This window comes from Lichenostomus cassidix, chromosome 8, assembly GCF_008360975.1.
Source record: "Lichenostomus cassidix isolate B80296 chromosome 8, HeHo_3.0, whole genome shotgun sequence".
Lineage (NCBI taxonomy): Eukaryota > Metazoa > Chordata > Aves > Passeriformes > Meliphagidae > Lichenostomus > Lichenostomus cassidix.
Window position 1 is genome coordinate 11296701 of NC_139489.1, and position 23932 is coordinate 11320632.

Sequence of the window (23932 nt, forward strand, 5' to 3'; positions counted from 1 at the left end):
AAAACCCAAGATGCAACAACTCAGTGTCAAATGAAATGTAGCTGGTGTTCACTCCAAAGTTTTGCCAGGATTGCTACACTAATTAAAAACATTAGGAAAAGAAATCCTCGGGATTCTATTTTGTGACAACTAATCTAATGGGTACCTATCTTGCTGTGCTACATTTGTACTATTTCCAGATTTGACAGCTTCCAGAAAAAAAAATTACCCTTCCTTAAACATACACAGAAAATCATGCAAAAATTGTGAAAGAACTTTAGTAGTTTGCTTCCTGCTGCAGCTAAACTCCTTCTTAACTATGCCAGATACATTATCCATGGTTAGCATATAGAAAGTATGTCTCCACTTATGAAATAAGTAAGCATGTCTGTTTTTTCAGGTGTGGAGAGATATAGATATGATTAGAAATTAGGTAATCCGGTATACTGAAATACTTAATTATACTTTTATCTGAAAGCACACAACTGAAATAAAAGAAATTAAAATACTGTAAACACAGAACATCAGCATTTTTTACTTCTGGTCAAAATGAAGAAACTCTGTCATTTTAGGGGAAAAATTCCAACAAATCAGATGCTGAAATACTTGATGTCTCCTCATCTGTATCCTTTTGTGGATCTCAGCCCCAGCACAGAGCTAATTATTCCATCTGTGATATATACATGTCTGCCCCTTCTGCACTACTGAGGTGGGAAATTCAGCACTCCAGTGTAACTCAGTCTGAGCACAGTTGGTGTCCCTACACTTGCTGTATGGAATTAAATGCATGCTGTCAAAATCTAATGAACAATTAGGTCTAGCAGCTTTGCCATGGGGTTGGGGCACATTTCACATTCTTTATTTGAGATCCAGTGTAAGAGCCACATTGTTATTGGTCAAATGCAGGCCCTGCTGTTACATTTTTAACACAAGGTGATTACTGAAAATACACTGAATTTTCTTTACTGCTATTAAAAAAAAAAAAGAGAGAAAAAAGAAAAAGAAGTAAAGACAAGGGATTACTTCCCAAAGTGTTATACATGTTACCTGCTTTGCTGTTCTATTTCCCAGTTCATCTGCTATCTTCTGCCACCGTCGGGACTCTACTTCCTCTGGTGGATACTTCAAAAGCAATTGCTCAAGCTTTTTCTAAAGCAACAGCAAAAAGGAATAAATACATTTTTCCTAGTACAGGTATGAGTTGTCAAGTATCTATATACATGTGACTCTGATCTCCCAAGTGCTAGAAACATTATTACACAATTTGCTTTTATGCTCATGTATGTTAAAACAGCTATAAAATTAAAGAGTTTCCCATTACCTGTTCCTCTACAGTCCACAGCTGGTTAAAAGTTTCAGGTTTGGTCTCATCACAAAGTCGCCCTCTTATCATCTGCTCAAACACAGGACATAAAATGGAATATGTGTTTAGAAAAATTATACCTGGGATAACTGATTTGAACCCTCTTCCTACCTAAGTTAAACCAAAACCAAACCAATGCATGAGACTTCAGAACAAAATTTGCCTAAACTAACGTTTAGTTCCAGGATTTGAGTACAGGAATGGCATGTCATCACCAACATGAACATTTGAAGTAACAGTTAAGACAGCCACATTCCATATTGAAGAGAAGAAAAAAATGCCAAAATTACTATTTTGTAATTTTTTCTTTCCTTCTGAACAACTACCTGTGGACGACTGTTAGTAGAACCTTCTGGACCATCACTTAAAGGCAAGACAGAGTATGAAATAGACTCTCCATCCTTCTTGGGATCCAAAGGACTTTTTGGTCTTGCAGGTATACCTACTGTAAGCAACACAAAGAAAGAATTATTGAACTTCCACACTGGACATTTCTTTCTTGTAACATATGCCCACTTTCTCTTACCTTTGTCAAAAATTAGCTTCACTCTCCTACTGTTACGTTTTCGGTTTTTGAATTCTCTCTCAAAGTTTCCAAGGCTAGTGGTGTATTGGTCCCAGGCAATCTCAGGGAGCTGAACAACTCGCTGAGGAAATGGAAGACCCATATCAACCTGAAAAAGAAGAATGGAAAGTAAAAAGCAATATTTAATATGATCACTTTATATCCAAACAAAAACCAACAAACACTGAAATGCTGCAAAACCCAGTGCTGCTTCTTACTTGACAGCAGAATGGAAAACCAGAATTTCTGAAGTGCCATGCAGCACAGTCTTTTTAAAGAGAAGGTGAAATCTTTCAAGAATAATACACAACAGTGCATATAAAATATGCAGCGGCACGGTCAATGATGGCTTATTGAGCATAAAACTTTAAAGTGTGCATTTCACAGCTGAAATCAGGTGTTTGCAACTTCTGACTGTCTTTTATTAAACATACCACTAGCTCAGGATCTGTACCTCTCTTAACCCAGGAACCCAAAAGAGTCAGAGTTTTATCATCTGATAAACCTCGGCTCCTCCCATCAGAGAAATCTATACCTATTTTGCACTGATTTTGCTGTCTTCTGCCTAGAACGAAACTGTTGCAAAGCTCATCTCTTTATTTAAAGGTAAACTGCAAGACTATCATTCCTTTGGTCCTTTTTGGACAAAAATACACCAGAGGTACTTTCAACTGTCAATAGTATTTCCCCATAAAATGACTGTCAAATGCAACACTCTTACATCATGCATGCTATTAACTCATCTCGAAACTAAGCAGAAAGACAACTACTGAAGCCAAGGGGCTTACATCTGATCTAGGTCTCTACAAACTTAGGAAAAAAGAACCATAATTTCTTTCTTCACTGAAATACATGTTGCTATCAGATGAGAAGGTAACCATGTTTGCCAGTGGTAGATGCTGCAGCAATGAAGGATTCAAGCTGAAAATACTTTTTCAGTATTCTTGGTACTAGAGGGTTTTTTTGAAGCTTGAAAAGAAAATTGTCTCCTTAAAGAAATGGATTCTCCTCTATCAGACAATATTCTGTTATCTGTAAGTCAGGTATGATTTCTAGTGTTCACTTTGGATTTGGGATACAGACTACATTTCCTGCTCTTTACACTTACCCTACCACATTCACTCAAAGCACAACATTTCATTTCTCAAATGAGAAAGATGAAACATTTTTGATCTGACACTTCCAGTCACCTGTGGATTTCAGGTTGTCTTAAAATACCTACACTAAAATTAGAAATGTAAAAATTACAGTTCTACATACAAAAAAAATGGACAGGAAGCTTATCTGATAAAATCATTGAAGACCTATTTTTTACATATCTAATAAGAAAACAAAGGGCTGTTTTTGCTCAGCAGTTAAAAGTTTTTTAATTAATAATTTTTACATAAGTATATATATATCTATTCTCCAATTTCTACAGATGATGAATTACTAGTTATTAAAAAAAAATTCCAGGTAAGACTTAGGAAAAGTCCATAGAAATACCTTCTTCTGGAGTCTTTCCACAAATCCAATAGGATCTTTCAGTGCTTCTCTCTGGTGTCTGCCTAAACTTTCAAGGTCTTGAACTGCTTGAGTACGTTGAGCCTCGAGTACAGCAATCGTCTGTAACAGTCTCTGATAACTACAGAGACAAAGGAAAACATCTCACTGCATTTGCCTTTAAAAGTGACACCCCCCATCTAAACACTAGCCATGGTTATCTACTAGTACCTACCAAATTTCATAGCTTATCTGAACCATTTCATAAACATTTTTACTGAATTATATTAAAAATATATTCAATTTATTTTAAGAGTATATGAATATATAAAAACCCATACAGAAAAAAAATATTTAACTCTCTAGTGGTTTCCTTTAAATGTAAATTCTATACTAGCTGAAACAGTATGATTTCAGGGACAACCTATATTCATAGTCTCCATAGCTATAACCAACAAGCTTTGCTTACAAAGTTAAAAATACCACAAACAAAATGACCTCATTTCTCTTCCACTTCAACATCAGCTTCCTTCTATCCCAATACAAGTGACTAACACAGAATTGGAACATTTCACTCAATCCTCCTCCAAATGCTGAACAGGAATGGTTTAGAAACACAACATTTTGTAGAAGTCCCACCTTAGAGCACAATATAAGAATCATTTTTGAAATGTAACAACAAACCAAGCAATAAGTAATCTGCAAAATAAATACACAGGAATCCGATTCCCCTAAGAATACAGAAGCTGAATGAAAATGTCAGCATTCCCTCAAACATGCCACTGCAGATTCACACAGTTTGGACTGTTTATTTAACAGACACATTCGAGCACCACTGACGTGGCTGTCATGCCTGTACCCAGTAACATGTGCCTTCCAAACTGGTTTTGATAAAGCTAACTCAGAGTCAGGAAATCATGTGTCATTTTAACAGAGCCTTTAAAGACCAGTTAACTACATTCAATACATTTAATTAGCTTTAAAGTTACAGCTGTCCACTTCAGTTTCTGAAATCATGTTGTTACCCATGGCCCCTGTTGTTGCAAATTATGTATCAACCTTTTTCATGAAAATGTTTTCTGACATTTATCATTACAACTGTAATTTAGTTCAGCACAAAATACACATACTAAATCAGGTAAGAGCTGTTCACTACTACAGTATTTCAGCAATTTTTCTTTCTGTTCCCTTATTGCTAAAACACAGACAAGTGTGGCACAATGAATTCCATGTGTACTAGAGAAAAGATCCAGAGGTTACTGAAGTAATTCAAGTTTTTCAATTGACTGCACTAGTAATTGGGTAAGGCTTTAAATGGAGGGAAGTAAACAATCTTAAGGCAAAATACAGGCTTTGTACCTTCAAATATTTAAGTTTCTACCTGGACAATAAACTGCTGCCTCTCCATGTGAAAGAATAACTTTCTTTCCACACCAATATAATATTTGCAAACATAAAATATAGCTATACTTTCTGAAGTTTGAAACTAAAATACTGAGCTTGTTTAAAAACAGTAGGACACAATTCTGTCATGAATTTATTACTATGCACATGTGTCTGCACATATTCAGCTTTACATGGACCTAAGATCTAAAATGCTTGTTAAATAAGCCACTAATACTGAACAGTATGGAATATTTTCACTACTGGAAAAGTGCTCAATTTTCTTCCAGTCAAAACTGGCCTGAGACAACAGCCCAGTTCAGGTTGTTTCAGGCTGGCAGGAGCCACCAGCTGTGGGATGAAGAGCTTTCCTCAGTCCTCACACACAGCATGAGCTCGCTGGGCTTTGAGCTTAGGGGCTGTCGGCACCTCTGGGGCTCCAGGGAAATCAAACAGGCAGCATGCCAACACCCTGATGTCCACAGAGCTCTAACAACACAGAAGAGCTTAAGGATACCTGCAGAGAGGATTTACCCTGGACAACAAAGAACCTGTTTCCATCAGCAGGTGCCCAAAGTCATGTTAGCAGAGCCACAGTAACAGAGACTCAGCAACGTGCACAAATTTGTATCTAAGGAAAAGGCAGGTATTTATTTAACATTTTCTTCTTGAGCCAGTTTTCTTCATTTATTAAAATTGTATTTAAGCAATTGATTTTCTAATGAAATTGAAGGAAAGTAATAATTTAATTTAAAACACGTAAATACATAGAAGTAAAAAGCAACCAAACGTTGGAGGTTTAAAGGAAGTGATAATTTAATGATGATTCACATGTGTAAAAGGAAGGAAGAAATCATCTTAATGAGGTAGACTTAAATAATTTAGTCTGAACGGAAAGAGATGAATTTACATTTGGGGAAAAATAACATAAAACCAAGAATATTCATCTTCAGTCACTTCCCTCATTAAAACATTCATGTGACCTCACTGAAGTGGTCTTCATGGAATTAAGTAAAAATACAAGAATGTTAGGATCATTCCAAAAGATCTCAAACGATACTGATATGTGGCTAGAGTAGCATTATAATGAAATAATTGGAGAAAAGGGGTTTTTGAACCAACTGTTCAGACAAAGAGGTTTCCAAGCACTTTTTTGTACCTCTGCTAATAAATGGATTAACTTGGAGCTATTTACTTTAACTTCAATATTCAGTACTTATCAATTAATATATTCTGAAGCCCAAGAGTAAGACTGCAGTTTTATCAAGTGAGTATTAGACGTATTGAAACACACAAAAATCAGGATTCAGGGATCTTTCACTGCCTAGGAAAAAAACTGAAAATACTAGTCCCAAAATACACAGTTTGCCTATGCCATATTCTGGAACCTCAGACTTGCTGCAGAACTGCATTGACCCCAAACCACAGCACGTCCCTTTCAACTTCAACATGACTTTTCAGTGAGCTGTATGTCTGCGTATGTTCTTTTAAGCTTCCAACAACTGTTTCCATAGGTTTGTATAGGCTTTCTGGCTCTATATGACTGTAATAAAGCCAAGTATTTCCATGAAAAAGCAGCAAGCTAAATAATAACCCATTGAGCCTTTTCTTGAAGCCTCTGTCTATTCTGGCCTCTTAAGTCTCAAACGCTACCATAATGCTTCTGCTGCACTACACAAAAGTGATTATGTGAATAATTTCCAGGAGGATTTTTTTTAAGTGGCTAACAATTTTACTCTCTGTCTTTCCAGGTTCTTTGTAAGTAAGCACAATTCTGATCCAAACTACCTCCTGCAGCTGAGTTAAATCTCCAAAATTGAAAAAATACTAATAAAAGAGAAAGTACCTGGAACCCTGCTCATTAATCTGCTGCAAAACCAGTTTCATCCTTCAAAGAGGCACTCAAAAGAGCAACCACCTCTATATCATCCAGCTACAGTTACACCATTTCCTCTGAAAGATCTGTCATGAATTACTAAGGAAAATTGTCTCACATCCTTTGCCAAAACAAAACACACTCCAACTAAAAACACCTGAGTAAACTCATAGAGGTGTCCTCTACACTGACTAAAGGTACATTTTCTAAGTGCTAAATAATGACTTGTTAGCACATACAAAACCCAAAGTTGTTCTCTTTGCAGAAAACTTTGACTTCAGAGAATGTAACTCTGTTTCCACAATCCCAGTAGTGTTGCAATTTCTTAAATCATGTTAATTGCCAGGAATCTTCCGGCTGAGCACTGAATCATTCAGTATAGTACAGAAACAGCTTCAGTATCTCTGCTGAAAAACCTTGATTAGCATGGGGTTTTGAGGGACCAGTATTTAAAAAAGGAAAGCTTCTTCTTACAGATTGACACTGATCAGCAGGAATTCCTGCTGATTCAGTTCTTCTTTTGCAGTGGTAAGTACTCCACTCTTGGATTGCTCCATGAAATAATTATCACAGAGCAGAGCCAGATTTCTGGAAGTCCTGCCATAAGCAATTAGTTCTTACACAATTAATTTCCATGAATCTTGTTCTAACAGTGATTAGGGACACAGCAGCCTCCTCTCTTGCCTGTGTCAAAACTTGAGAATTGCACAGCTATTGCCTTAGTGGGACCTATGCCCCTTCTGATGCAGTTTGCTGAGATCTACTTTAAAAATGCTTTTCCTCTCCCTTTTTCCATTCTAACAGCATTTACATTTCCAAATCAGAGTACTCAAAGTCACATCACAGATTTTATTTTCTCTGCATCAGGACCTAACAGCAACCTTTAGGAAACACTATATGAATGTGGAATCAATCTGCCTTAACAAATGCATGTTTCTTAAGTTAACTCTTGTTTTTTCACACTAAATGACTTGGCACTGACCTGTAAAAGGAGCCACATCATTCAGCATTTTAAAATAAATTAATTTCATTTTTACTGTAAGAGTCTGTCAGTCACAGAGTCCCTCCATGGTTTCTGCAGGTTTCCTCTCCCTTGAAGAGAAGAACATACTGTACTTTAAGCCTTGGTTGAATGAGTGATGTGAGCAATTGACACTACAAAATGAAGATTTTAACTTTTAGGTAGCTAAATCAAATTAGTGGGTGAAATAAAGTGGCAGTTGATAACATTCACACCAATAAAAAAAAATCAACTAAAAATCAACATCCAAAGACAAAGTCACTTGAAATTACTTTGGCAACTATACTTGCCTTACATCATTCAGTACCTTGCAAAGATATGTACTTTGATGCCTAATTAAAAAGAAGTGATTTATTCTCTTGACTTCTAAAATGCTGTGCAGCTGGTGGTCATCAATCTCCATTCCCAAAACTAAAGGTGCTTCTCCAGTTATATTGTTCACAGTATGTTAAAATGTATAGTATCATAAATTTTGGGGGGCTCTGACTCTAAAAATGTGTACCATAATTTAGAAATACTCATTAATTCTTGTGCAGGTGGGAACTGTTTTACATGAGGGTGTATACACATCTCATAATAAAACACAGCTAAAATATATCTAGAAAAGGCTTTGTTATTTTTTATTTCCAAGAGCTGTGACACAAAACTCGTTATCAGTCACCAGGATTTGAGCAAATCTTTGTTTCATTGCCATCTGCTGGCACTCCAGCAAAGTACAGATTACAACCTGCTCTCCCACACCCAGGTCATTTATTACTCTGGATTTTGGTCTATTAAGAGCAATTAAAATAAAAAATCCCTTATTAGATGCTAAGATGAGAATGTATTGGATATTAAACATGTTATAAGACTATTAATTATGTAGGAAAAGGGAAACTTAGAATTTCCAAGTCACCCAAGGAGCTGCATTAAAAATTGGCTCCCTGGAGAAAACTGTGAATCAGATCAAACACAATCCTGTCATTTCACACAAGTGTGGTTTTTTTGTTTGGGTTTTGTTTCAGTTCAGAAATAACAGAAAATGCTCCCAGCTCTTATGCTTGGCCTGAAATCTTCGCCAGTGTCACAATACAGTAATTCTGACACTGCACAGTTTCTGGCAAATTATTCTGATGTGTATCTAGGATTTAAAAAGATCTCTGACTGCACTCTGGAAGAGTCTGGGGTTCAATGCTGGACATGACAGCAATGAGAAAGCACAAGAGACTGATACAGAGTGATACAAAAGATTTTTTCTTTGATCTCCCTTCAGAAACAGAGAAGAGTTTGAGGGCACAATCAATAAGAGCATACATATATCACCCTGTCAGGACTTGTAAAAGCACCTTTGCCTGGAGGGAGCAGCATATGGTGGGTTTTTACTTACCTAATGCTTAGAACACTATGACCAAGGTAATCTACTTACAGCCTTTTCTGCAACTCATTATTAAACTGCTTTCTACTGTGGCTTAACCTCTTTACACATAGTGTCATTTTCTGCACTTTCACTATGCATATTTAATATTTATACTTCAGAGCATTTAAAATAGTTCAAAGGTAAGTAAATAATTAAACTATGTTTCTATGTTATACATGAAACAACTGAAGTACACATTAAATGGCTTCTCCATGTCTACCATGCCAGGAAGAGAACATAAAGCACTGTTTCTGAATGTCAGCCTCACACCTATTTAAAATAAAACAGAACTAACCCCAAAAGCACATTTTTAAAGGACATTTTTAAAAACCCAATATATCCTAAGGCAAAATAGAAAATCCTACTGCAGTAATTTACCTGGATGCAAAAGAACCATTTTCCACTTATATTTTACCTTTCTTTCAACTTTCAGTTGCAGATTTTGTGTTTCAAGCATCTGAACAGTATTTTATTGGTCATCAACTTGTGACGTCCCCTGCCTTCTTAAATTCTTAACTCCTCCCCAGAAACAGAACACCCACTCATATATTTCTATAGGCTTCATTCTTGTCAAGAGCTGTCCAACACACTCAGCAGGATTTAATATTAGCTGTACAAAAGCACTGTTATCAAATACCCACATTTCCAGCAGCTTTTCAGAATTTTTAGTAGCAATTAGGTCTCTGTGCCTCTAAACAAACATAGAACTTGTTTGTCTTGTCAACAAAACAGCATCCATCAGTCCTCCCCCAGTTAACACAGTTTCATACAGCCTTTTGATATTCTTTTGACAGCACTCTAAACCATTTGTCTGCAGGACAGTGACACTCAGTAGGGAAAAAGCTACAGGTCCCTGTCATTCCTCTATTTTCCAGGCTTGGATTGACATGCAATAATGACAGTAAAATTGTTTTCTTCACAAAGGACACAGAAAGACAGATTGACAGCACATCCCAAACTTCTCCTTCCCTCTCATCATCTCTAATGAGAACTGTCCCAGTTCCTTTACTGAGGGAAAATATCACACAGATTCCTCCAGCATGTCCATTCTTCTCTAAAAAGATGCTGGGGAAAGCAACCATTCAGAAAGAGCTTTATTCTAGAGACGAAGTAAGAGCAGTCCATGTTCTCATGAAATCAACCCAATTGCACAGAAATCCGCTGATAAAAAAAGGCAGAAAAAGCTGACAATACTGATTATTGAACTCCTTCAATTCACTTGGAATTAGTTTCTGCAGGTTTTCACTCCAGCAAGACACACACATACACCCAGTTATTCAGGTGTATATTCTTGCCATAGGAACAAATTAACATATTCCCCTCAAGTATCTGTTACAGTAATATCTAATATTAGAACCAAATTACAAGAAAATGCTCTACAATCATGAGTGGTTGAATGTTCTAACAGCAATACAAATGATTATTCACTCAATATTTTTTTGCTAAAGAAGGGAAAGAGAAGTTAGAAATAAGGAAGAAAAGTAGTAAAATGTACATTTTTATTAGTACTCACTATAATAAACCATGGACAGACACAGCTGGTCCTTGGCTTAAGAAGCATAAAACTTTCAAAGGTTGTTATACAAAACAGCAGCACTATTTTTACTTTGAGCTATCCAAAGCAAAAAAAAAAGTGCAATAATGAAAAATGAAAAATCAGCTGGCTATTCCTATGAAGAACAGAGTTTAAGGGAAACAAAAAATAGGACCTTTCCAACTCTCAAATGCATGTAAGTACTTTTGTACCAAAGAAACAACTATATTGATTAGGACTCAGTGCTGACTGAAAGAAGCTTGTACAATATGTACTGCTCATGCAATTCCTTTCTAAAATGTACTGCTGGTCAGTTTTGCAGTTCATGCTGGAGAAGCTTCATGAAAGACCAGAACAAAAACTTCAAATTAGTAATGAAGCAATTTCAAACTGGATTAATTAAAACTGACAAAGATACCCACATTTGCAAAGCAAGTGGCAATAAGTTTTTTCTTGTTGGTGGCATCATTATGCTTACTAATATTTTAGTGAGCCCTACCAAGTGGGCAACTGTGGTAACACAAATTTATTCCTTGTTCCTCCACACAACTTTACATTGATGTATCTGGTATAATCACAATTTACTGCTTCTAAGTGTCCTCGTGTGTGCAGCCAAAACCACAGCCAGAGCCCTACTCTCCACACAGCTGTGTTGGGTCAATACATTACTGCCCCATCTTTTCCTGGCTTTCTTGCTCTTTTTTTTAAATCAGGACCATGACTCCTATGGCATTTGATATTTGTTTCTAACTGGTACTTCCTACACCTCAAAATTGGTTTTATTATTTATTGATCCTTAATCTTCCAGTTTAGATGAATTCACTAATAAGCATCCTTAGAAATGGTAAGCATTTCCAAATGAAAGGACAGAAAAACCATTTTCTACACTTTTTTGTATTACAATAATAGATTTCTTGCTGCTTGTAGTTGGGGTTTTTTTGTATCTGTGTATTTCTCCCCTCCATGATTTTTGGTCCATATTGATCAAAGAAATTGGAAAGACAAACTGAATTCTTGTGTATTCTCCAAAAACTGGCAGCATGGAAAGGAGGTGAGACCATAACTACTGCCTCTACAAGAGGCAGGCAAGCAGAATTCAACTGATACTCATCACATTCCTCCATCAATCCATCAGCCCACACATCAGAGGTACTACACCAAGGCAGCCAACAGGGAAACATCTCTGCTCTGGGGAGTTCACACTCTCTTCCAGGACTGGATTGCTGCAACAGAGGACTCTTTGAGGTGAGAATATAGATGTAGACAGAAAGCAAAAAGCAGGAATATCAGGAGGGAATTCAAGGGGTATAGGACATAAATCCAAAAGAAATCAAGCTTTGCTTTCCACAGGATGCACTGTTTAGGTGAGGACTGCACTGTGTTTGCTAGAGCTGTTCACTGAGGCTGTGCTGCTGTTGGCAGCAAGATGCCTCTGTTCAGAGAAGAAAAACGAATGTGACAAATGTACTTGACATTTAATGGCTCCCAGAGTGTGCCCATTCCTAGGGAGCAAAAAGCTGATGCAGCACATGCCCAAGGCATTCTCTCTTGCAAAGTAAGAGCTCTAGTCTTTACTGAATTGCTTATATAATTACAAAACATGACTCTCTGATTATAATACTCTTAACTAAACCTTAATCTTTAGTCCTGCAAAAATTTTGTGACATACTTTTCCATTGACAAGTATTTATAGACAGAAATTATCCTATAGAATATGATAAAATAGTAATGCTGGCAGTAAAAAGTTCTCAAAATACTTATCATTTTAAGCTGTAGTAAAATTAACAAATGTGGTTGCATGCCTGTTATACTGTCACATTTTAATAACACAATTACCTGCAAAACCAAACTGAAGTTGATCAGAAAGTCATATTACAAGTTTCTCATTGATTTTCACTGTATTTCCTTTTTGCAGAGCAACTAGCTGCAGCATCCAACTTTTATATGATTTTACTTAAAGCCAATCTTGGTTTTGGTTACTTACTTAGAACACAGACCAATCCACCAGGCAGCAGAAACTACTCTCTGAAAAAATTCTGACTTGTCATGTTTCAGTTTCACATTAATAGGTAGTTTAAGAAATATATCACTGTATGCTACACCATTGTAATCTAATACATATGGCGCTTATATTTGGTTTTCTAAAATTATTAACTTCTCCTCTTCACTAAAATTGTATACTTTGTCAATTCTTTTATATTGTTGATGTAGTCTACAAATTACTCAGAGGTATGGATTAAAACTGCTACTATGAAAAGTAACTTGATTTACACCTATTACCTTTACTCTTTAGGATGAAACAAAGTCAGAAACAAAGTTCCCACAGACAAAACTGGTATCTCAGGAAAATGAATTATTAGCTACCCATAGCTACATGACATCATTTAAAAGGAATGTTAAGATTTATCTGTACATTGAAATAAAACCCTACTGTGTGATCAATTTAATTTGGAGACATATAGTTGAATACACAGGGATAATTTACAAAACTGATCTATTATTATTATTATTAGCCAATATATTTGATGGATATCTTTATCTTTTCCAGTTAAGGAAAAAACGTGGTGCAGGCAAAATTAGAAATTTAGAAATTTAGAAAGAGGACATTACAGTTACACTTTAAGAAGATTGTGTTTAAGGCAGTTCTCAAATAACTGGTATGGCAAGGGGCATCAATCCTACTCTAGCAATTCAAGTGCAGTAAGATGAACTTTATTACACAGTATTACTTTAATTGGATTCTTTAGGCAGAAAATTTTTGACTGAATAAAATATAAAACCTCTGCCACAGGAAATGCTTTCCTTTCTTTCTCACATTCATATAACATTAAAAGTGGATCCAAAGACAAAAACATTATTATAATTATCAATTGTTAAGCATATATTAAATCTGATTGTATAATCCTCCATGGTCATCTGTGTTTCCAAGATCTCTGCAATAATACAACCCATCGTAGGTAAGAATCCACAAGACTGGGTTTTAAGAGATGTATTAAAATCTTTCATTTAATCTGTCTTCACTTTAAATCCCAATGCAGCTGGCATGATTTTAAATATTATAAAGTAGTAAAGATACTCAAAAATACTTATCTACTGAACAAGGTCCTGACTCTTGGAATTAAATGCCTGTAGGCAACTGCTCATGCATAATGCTTCTATCTCAGTGATCTTACCTCCAGGTCTAAGTGCTTCCTGTAAAGTTAAATGCAGTTTAAAGAATCCTAGAAATGCATTCTATAACACATTATATGCATGTGAAACCTCAACTTCTCAATTATATTTCCATCTAGAACCAAGGACTAAAAGTCAAACAAAGGTCTTCCCTTCATGCAACCTAATACCTGCCAAACATTGCAAATCTCCAAAGGAAGTAGAGATGAAGAAGAAAAAAAACCCAAACCAAAAAAGGGCACTAAATGAAACACTGGGCAAAGGGGAAAAGTACTGAGCATAAAATTCTGCACAAGACAGAAAATTAAAGTAAGCCACTAAAGTATGAGACAGAATTACAGTATAAAAAGATACAGCAAAGAGATAAGAAAAATGCCTGAGGAAAAATATATGCAAAATACTAAGTACAGCATATAAAATTCAGCAGTGTAGAAAGTTTTAAATCAGGAAGTTCAGTCTTGATGAAGGTATCTCAAGAGAAAATGCAAATGTTTCTGAGCTAGAACATAGAAGCAAAATTCTCAAATATGCACCAAACCATACTTTTCTGAGACCAATTACAATACACAAAAATTCCAATTATGTGTGTAGCAACAGAAAACATTAACAGCACTTTACAACTATACAACCCACAGATCAGTCTGTTATTATCTACAAAAATGTCTATGTTGTGATAAAATTTCTGCTTAGAGATCTCATATCTGTCTTTGTAGGACAGATCTATTTTAATAAAGAAGTTGTGGGAACATCCATCATTTCAGGTTTCTTTCTGAACAATAATATTCCATAATCTGTGACAGTTATTTTTCCTATTAGATCATCAAGTTTTCCTTGAAATACTAATATATGAATGTTGCTTAAACATGTTAAGATTCAAAAAGCAATAAAATTCATACAGAAATACTACAATATACATTTAGGTTTTTTCTTATAGCAAGTCTTATCAACAGTTCTTAAAAGTTTTAATATATTCATACTTTATCAATGTCACAGAAATTTCTTGGGAGTGAAAATCAACTGCATGAATGTGTGTATCACCAAGTTATGTGATGTAACAAGAAATAAGTTTTCAGACATATAAAACTGCTTCTGTGACACAGAGGAGTGTATTCTTTTTCTGCCATGGAACATCCAAAGAATTTTACTAATGCCTTCTTGGAGAAATCTGCCTCTTCAACATGGCCAAGCAGCTAATGTCTCTCTGAACTTGCTTTTAAAAGAGAATAGAAACGTAAACCAGAGAAAAAAAAACCCACCCATAATAATCCCAAATTGATGAAGGACAGAGAAACAGAACTGTGTACTTTTGAAGATCTGATATGCAGAACACCAGAACACTTGGCTTAGCCAGAACTACCACAAGCAAAGTGAATACCCTTTACCTTCAGCTAAACCTACCTTAATAGCATGGGATCCCTGGAATTCTTTGCATCTGACCAACCAGGGAATACATTTCTGCTAAAACTGACTGGTCTGATATTTTTGGTTTTTTTGGTTTTTTAGTTTAATATTTTAGAAATTAAGTACCAAATGAGATTAAACAAGGGTATAATTAAGACACTATTCAAAAACTGTAACACATGAATTAAGAGTATCCTCTTAATGAACTTGGCTATTTTTAAAACTGGATAGAGGATATAGTGCACTGCACTTGATTTACTCTTGAACTATGAAATTCTGGAAAAATGACAACTGCATTCATATGTCAAAACATTGATTGAAGATCTTTAGAAGGATCCTATTACCATGCAGAACCATCAAAATAACAGACTTATTTTCTTATAAATATAAATAACAAAAAAATATGGCCCATAATTTTCCAGTTCTATAAATTTTTTTTAAAATTAATAAAAATTAGTAAGAGATATGGCTAACACTCTCTCCAGTAGCATGCTTCCCTTTGGGAAAGCAGAAATATAAGACAGAATAAAAACAATAGCCATTTCTTTTGGAATTCTGCATTCAGGCAACAAGTCAGTAGGAAGCTACCAAGCCCTACTTGCAATTTCAAAAGCTCCCCAACAAGTTCTCACAAACAGGCTGCCAATCTGAACAATAACTACCCATTTCTTCAGAATTCTGTATATTCAAAAGCTAACACTGGGGCACACTTCTGAAATTTTCAAGGACAATTTAGATCTGTGTTTAAGAATAGAAAAAACTACTGTTATTTTTACATTATTTTTTCCTAACAAATACAACCCCCCACACCACATTACTAATGAATCTTTGTACTAATATGAGATGAAGTATTACATACACATACAAAACCATCCTAAGGAGTCAAAAGACAACACTCCATTTTTTCCATTTATAATTTAAGGAACAGTAATTTTCTTTCTATCTACCAGAACTGTCCACTTTGGACTGATGGCTGAAGCTGCAAATATTTGATTGTTATTAAGAAATCATAGTTTGTCTAACCCATGCTCAAATTCAAAATTTTCTGATTAAAATGATTTATTCATATTCACTACTGAAAAAAAATCCACTATATAAATAATGCAACTCTAATATCAAAACCCCAGTCATACTGGATTAAACAATCATCTGTGCCTCATGTCCCATTTCACAGTAACTGTGCTGTGGACATTTACTACATTTACACTGAACTACTACCAGTGCTTCAACCCTTCATATGAAGCAAACTGGAGATCATCTGAGCTTGGCCTTTCAGAACTCTCAACAAAACACAAAACATCTACTAAACAGCAAAACACAGAAGTCAAAACAAAGTGGAATAAAAAAACTGTGTCCTGATCTACTACTTGAAGACAAATTTTCTCCGTGTAAACTTTCTTCAGTGAATTACCCTTTTGTTTCAAAAAACTCTTGCAGTTACCACAAGATATAGGTACCACAGTTCTACTTACAGACATTCAGATGATAAACATAAAAACAAGTTAGTACTCTTTTCTAATAATGATAGTAATAATTTGTACATGTCTATATTCACATGTAATGGAAGTAAATAGCAATGTAGACATAATTTACTTTGGAGAAAGTTGCTGCATTTAATCAATTCATCTTGCTGAAGACAACAATGCTGAGTTCTTTCCCATGACACTCTGAAAGAAGTATCTAACTTTAACTTTTACGTACAGCAGAATGGTAATTGTATAAGTAGTATCTGCAGTGCCTATTGGATATGCTGATAAATGACTGAAATCTAATTTAAGGTTACAATTCCTTTGGTTTTCCTTCCAGCTAGTTTTTTAAGAGAAAATAAGTAACACATGCATTTTTAAAAAAATAAAAAACCCAAAAACCCTCAAAAACCCGAGTGCTAGCTAAAGAATTCCAATTGCTAGAAATGTATAAACCACATTGCTGTACCATACTGCATATTAGAGTTTAATTTTGTTTGAGGTAGAAACAAGAAAAATGAAGACTGAAGAATATGAAAACTGTAAAGCACTTAAATTTTTGTGGAAGTATGTTAAATACTCAATAATTTTAGTAATAATAATATCTTTTTGGTAAGAAACAAAAGCAGAATTCATGGTTACCATAGTTACACATACTCTTTGTTGTGTTTCAATGCCACATGATCTGATTCAAAGTAATACACATCAGGCTCTTCCTCATCCTCCTCTGCAGTGTGGATGTTGGCACTCTCTTTGGCAGATGGTACAAATCCAGCAACAAGCCTAGACTCAGAAAGTGGCTTTCTTAGTCCATCACTCCCATGATCCCCTGTATTACTATTTCTCTCTTTTTCATTCTGTTTGATTTCTTCAGACTTTTTGGGAGATCCATTGATATTATTAATACCTACAGGTACATTCTTTTCAGTAGGACTAAGATTATTTTCCTCAACCTGTCCATTTTCTCTACAAGGAGAGTTATTTTTAGTAGGGCTACTTCTGGCAGGGGCAGCCCTTCGTGGTGAAGTTCTCAATGTGTATCTGTGTTCTTGAAGCTCCAACATATTTGTCATCTGAGCTGAAACACAGTTCAGCACTGAAGAATGTGGTTCAGGTTCACCTGAGATTGATGCACTGTCATGGTGAGTATTCAGGTTGCTATTGGTGTTTTCAGCACACTGTTCCTTAGAGGCACTACTATCTCCTACAACATCCACCTCCTCCTCCGAATCCCTTAACAAAGATGACTGGATTTCAGAAAAGGACCCCGTGGCTGGCTCATAAGCCTGATTAGCATGCTCCTCAGGCAAGCAGTCGTTTATTGGTTTGTGGTCCTCTAACTTTACCTGTTCTTGAGAGTTTGTGCAAGGCACATAATGGTCTACAACACTGTCCTCTTTGCTGCTGTTAAGCAGCAATGAAGAATGGGCAAATGAGTTTCCATTTTCTGCTACTGTTTTGTCCTTGGGTGTACAGGAACCAGCACTGTTTTGCTTAGCGTTCCCATCAAGCTGACAGTCATCACAGTTAAGAGAATTTGAGTCTCTCTCACCAACTCCATTGACAGTCTGATAACCTGCGACCTCTTCAACTATTGCAGAATTATTAAACCCTTCTGCACAGACATTCACCTTTTTAACTTCCCTTTTCTCACAATCATCCAATATAAGACATCGACAAGCTCGCTTAGTCCCCGTGGAGGCTGCATCATTGTCCGACACTAAGCTTTTATGCTCCAATGGTTCCTTCTCTGCTTTAGTGGGCAAGTCTTCTTCAGAATTGTTGGGTGCCTCTGAACGTAGACAGCGCTTTATTCTTTTCAAAACTGGTGAAACAGGTTCTGCTTGTTTTTTTTCACTATTTTCCACAGTTTGCTTATCACCATTATCTTTTTCCGAAGTAGACAGCCCTCTCTTTCTAGGGCTCACCCATGACTCCCGAGCACTCTGCTGTTTCAAATCAGTAGTTCTGCCACTGTTGCTGCCCTTCTGAGTTTGCACAGACTCTGGCCTCTTCTTTGGTGACCTGGATCGGATTTGAGGATGGGGTGAGACCTCCTCCGGATGAGCAATACTACGGTTCCTTAATGTTCTACCACAAAAATTTTCATCCAAACCATTTAAACCCACTGTAGATCTTGTAACACGAGTAGATCGAGAAGCAGCCATACTATGGCAAGTCCCTAAAGTATGTTCATCGTGATCCACTCATTGGGAAACCTTCAAAAAATGCAAACAAAACAGTCAGAAAAAATATTTTAAAAACATGCACAGACACAGTAAATCTGAAGAATGTATTGTCCGAAATGTACCAATGTAAAACTGAATAAACCCATACAATGTATTCCTACTGCTTCTTCCTGTGGTATTTCTTTAGTGCATTAACTTTTTCCATCCCAGCTATGAAGTAGCTGACTTTGTATTTGTGGTTGTTCTGGCCTTAGTACTTGAGTGCGTGTTGCTCATATTTATGCCTTATGTAAGGCTGGAATGTCCCAGTTAGGCTCTAGTTACTAAAATACACTATTTTTTTGTATACGTTATGAAGTATTGGCATTATTATTTGTCTATTGAAGTAAGAGGTATGAGATTGCATTCTTAATATCCCACAGTTTCCAGTTACATGGTTTCACAAACTAAGAAGTAAACCGTTAAAATTGCATTTGCTTACTCAGTTGTTGCTTAAAGCAAAAACCAAATCTGTCATAAATTACAAAACAGAACTGCAATTCTAATTTAGCAGGGATTTTTAAAAAATAGAGCACACCACTAAAAAATACTTACAGTTATTATTAGCAAAAATGAAATAAAATAAAATTTCTGAATCAGAATCATAAAATCATTCCAGCTGGAAATGACTTTGGGAGGCAATCCTGTCCAACCTCCCATTCAAATGAACATGAGGCCTAAATTCAGATTTAATTACACGGGACATTATCCAGCTGGGTCTTGAAAAAGACTGAGTACACATATTCCACAACTTCTCCGGGCAACCTGTTCCCGTGTTTAACTGTCCTTAAAGTAAAAATATTTTGTCCTACACCCAGGTGGGGCCTCTCCCACTTCTGTATCACTTATGACAACAAAAAGCCTGGCTCTATCAGTAATGTCCTCTGAGGTACTGGAAGGCTGTTTTCCAAGTCCCTCTTGGTGAGATGAATCACCACCTACCTCAGATTTAAGTAAATTCAGACTCAAAATCTAAAACATGCCCATTTCAGAGTGTCTGTATTTCACATTTCAGGGTGAAACATAGGAGTATTTGTCCTGCCCAGTATCTCAAAGTAACATTTTTAAGAGAAATCAGTTCAGTCTTACCCTTCTATTCATTTAATCTTAAAAAATTTAATGTGTCAAACTGCATGTCACCACAGATCTGTCATAACAACCATGCTAATGAATAGATTCACATTTGTGCATAACAGCGTACCTTCCCTTTTTCATCTACCCAAATTCCAGATTATACAAACCTGTTCAACTGTCATATGATGTAAAGACTACAAATTTTAAATATGGAAGCAAACCTTTCACACATTACTTGGAAATGCTAGAAATAACAAATGGCAAAAATTGTTACAAGAGATCTTTTTCATTTTCAGCAAAGGAGGAAAAAAACCCCATAAATTCTGCCTACTATTTAATATCTATTATTTAAGTGTCAGATGGTTCTAGAACAGAAAAGAGAGAATGGGACAAACTCTCAACCAGTACAATTCTATTTGACAATTATCAGTATTTACTCTATTGTATGTTTAGGAACTCATAATGCAAGCAGTGTTTCTTAAGGAAAGCAACGTATCCTAAAAGTATTGCCTGGTATAGCTCTGGACAAAACTGTAGAAGAAAGCACATAATTCTGTGTACATGTGGTATGGCTCTATACACAACTGTGTATGACAGCACATCATTTTGTGCAACAAAGAAAAAGACTATTTTAAAGTGGAAATTTCAAATGTTCTCAAAACTATTTATTTGTGCTGCTATGACCCTCCAGCTTGTTAGCTATTCCTGCTGCCTTACATGAATGCCTGGAAAGGTGCACTGCTTATATTCCTGAAAATACATTTTAAGAACTGCTACAGTGCTAACTTTCATTCTGTCCACTTAAAATTAAGTAAGTGTGAACTCTCCAACACACTTGCCTTAAGAGAAAATATAAATAATATGTCAAGCGGCAAATGGTCAAACATCAGCAGCTGATTGAAGAGAGCGAAACACTGTTGTTTTCTATAATGGTTTTTTATACCTATTTTCCACATGGCTAAACTTGCCTGCATATTCTCCCTCTTTGCACACAAGCTCAATACCATCTGGGGAGTGATCTCATTTGGGGTTGAACCCAAACATGAAAAATAGGGTTTATTTACATATTCCATTTCCCCATGGTTGTTCTAATTAAAGCTAGCACACATTGGGGGTGAGTAACTGACATTTCAAATCAATACCAATAAGATAACCTAAACCTAACTCAAATGTATGCTTTGGTTAGTAATTACTGCTGAACTCAATAGACTTTAGACATCGTATGTAAGAGAGAAATATTTACTGGTTTGCTGGTATGATACTTTCCAAGGAAATACACCTTACATGACAAGATAAGAAGTTATTATTTCCTCAGTACAAATGCAAAAAAACTTACCATTGCAAAACTAGAAGAAATATAAACTTCTGGCATTTCATACAGCAGATTCTTACTGTACCACTCAATATCAATCACCACTGCTGATATCCATCATGTAACCCAAATGCTTTACTAGTTTATGCCATCACATTAACGAGATTTTGAAAACTGTTGAGAAAAAGATAAAGATATCAATAAAACATTTAAATTACTGCATTGAAAATGAAGAATGCAACAGGACATATAAAGAGTAACAGCTTTTTTTAGACGAAATTATACATTTCAAAACTGTCCTACATAAAGAAAGAACAATATGCTATAAAGTAATTAAGAATGTGAAATGCTAATTTAGGTTTCAAATGTAAAACATCTTTCTTGGTAGCTTCTAGGTGATTCACTGTATCACACACTAACTGTGCAAGCAAATGAATTCACAGGAGTCATGTTAAGAGTGTTCAAATTTCAGAAGGTATTTGAAGAGACACAAGAAAACAAGCAGTGAAAGGCATTACTACAACTAATGAATTATGAAATGCATTGTCAAATGTATTTTATAATTAGACACACAGTGAAAAACTCTGCTCTTTAATTTTAATTAACTAAGCAGAACTCTAAACTTATATTGGCTCCAAATCCTTGAACAACCTTCATCTATACAACAGGACTAAAATACTTTCCAGAGTTCAAATTAAACCTATTCTTCATCCAAGGAAAACAATGTATACTACCTCGTTTGTAGCTGAAGTGAGATATTTTGGATATTGAAAGACAGAAATACATCTATAGATCCAAAAGTCACACAATGCATTCAGTAATCTCCAATTTGGGCATTTGTGCCAACAACCAACAGTTAACTACTTGAAAAGATACAGCAGCAATCACTTCTAGTACTATGACGGCACCATAATTCACTAAAGAATAGTGGTTATTGAAGCTTTCTTCATATTCTATTGACTTCATACTAGTGAGCTTATTTTCACCTGGGCAATTCAAAAACTTCATGATGCACACCACAAATTGACAGTTTCCTCCACATTTTTCATTCTACACAGTTTTTATATTTACATTACTAGAAATTGTCTTTACTTTCAACCTAGTTAGGATTTCATACTGGTAAAAGCAGAAAATGAATTCACCATTAAGTTGCCAATTCAAAATACCAACTGAGCTACATAAGAGAAGAGATTAATTATGTCTAATTGCAGTGAAATTCAGTAACACAAGATGTTTCTACAGTGATATTACATGAAGTATCATAAATTATATTATGTAGATAACTAAATCAAATCAGGTTTCATTTATTCATGGGGATTTCTCTATTTAACAAACAGCCGAGAACTATCATCGTAAGACAAAGAATGGAAGAACAAGAAGGCAAAGACAACCACTTGAAAATGCATGTTACTCTTAATCCATATTGCTGCCTTTCCTAAAGATGCATTTAACTGATGCATGTGGAGATACACTAAGTATGGCATATTTTGACCAATTTTTGAAAAAGAACAACATACCCAACAAAAAATACTAAAGCTCAGTAACTTTGGTCAAAATACAAAATACAGAAAGAACATTTAAACAAAATTTGACAGTGAGGCAATCAGGAGGAGGCCTAATCTCAACATTTTTAATTACTTTACCAATCCTAAGTAAAGAACATATGAATAAGTTGTTTCAGGAATGGCTGGAATAGCAATGTCAGTCTTTTCTCAGATCTGTACACCTCATCTCTCCCAATTTTCTTTCGCCCAAAACAACCCTATTTTACTCTCAGTAGGAGAGACACAACCCCTGCTGTGTCTATTTGCCTTTGGGGACAGCTAAAGCATTTTAGACACAGCAAAAAGATTGTGCAAATATCAAAGAGGAGAAACCAAGGTGGGTAAAAAAAGTTTTACCTAGTCAGGACTTCTTGTTCAGTAGCAGTTTGCAGAGATGGAGGAGGGAATAATAATAATTTTAAAAAACAGGATATTTTAATCAGGATGCAGTGAAATGATTGCACCTTAATCACGCTTAAAACCTAGAAAACAACATTCACGGGGGCTTAACAATTGAACAATTATGTAATTTTCCCCAGAAGTTTCCTTGGAAAAACTGTCTTGAAAATTAACTATTATTCCTTTACATTGCATAACCAATTACAAGGACATTTTTCACTTAGAACAACTACATCTTCTGTGGCAGAGAAATTCACTGGAAGGGTAATTTAATGTTTTGGACACCACTCATTTTAGAAGCTATTTATGAGTAGGAATAAGGAGTGCAAGGGAAATTAAATAAGCTTTTAGGTATTAAAGCCCTTCTTCAGGGAATCACATCAGCATTTAAGAAAGAATATTGGAATACTGCAATAAAGATGGAAAGTTGGAAGAGTGATAACTGGCTAAGAAACAACACAACGTGGTTTGCAGAGCCCACTAAAACTTAAGAAGTTATAGGTAAAAAAAACAGAGTGTAAGGCAGACAGAGCGAAAGCTCTGAAATAAGTAAGCAACCGAATTTGTCTCTTGTGGGGAAGGACTTGTGTAAGAAGTCACTGACCAAATGTTGTCCTGAAACCATACAGGGAATGGTCATTAATACATTGATCATACATGAATACATTAATCATATGGACAATCTTCAGAGTGAGACTGGAGTTCCACTGCTTACAGAAATTGTCCCTACATCTTGCA

At 35.6% G+C, this 23932-nt stretch overlaps 1 protein-coding gene across 3 annotated transcripts in view; it reads right to left on the reverse strand.

Moving 5' to 3' along the window:
• Positions 1 to 23932, reverse strand: part of ZZZ3 (zinc finger ZZ-type containing 3) — a 56905-nt gene that overhangs the window by 11422 nt on the left and 21551 nt on the right. For 2 of the 3 annotated variants that reach the window (XM_085067860.1, XM_085067861.1), the window contains exons 2-8: positions 21276 to 21425; positions 17295 to 18856; positions 3393 to 3531; positions 1869 to 2016; positions 1669 to 1787; positions 1301 to 1372; positions 1027 to 1128 (exon numbers count right to left, since the gene is read on the reverse strand). In XM_085067860.1, the coding sequence (XP_084923986.1) occupies positions 1027 to 1128; positions 1301 to 1372; positions 1669 to 1787; positions 1869 to 2016; positions 3393 to 3531; positions 17295 to 18805 (2091 nt within the window). In that variant the 5' untranslated portion in view covers positions 18806 to 18856; positions 21276 to 21425. The remainder of the gene's footprint in view (positions 1 to 1026; positions 1129 to 1300; positions 1373 to 1668; positions 1788 to 1868; positions 2017 to 3392; positions 3532 to 17294; positions 18857 to 21275; positions 21426 to 23932) is intronic. The other variant, XM_085067862.1, reaches the window with a different exon arrangement.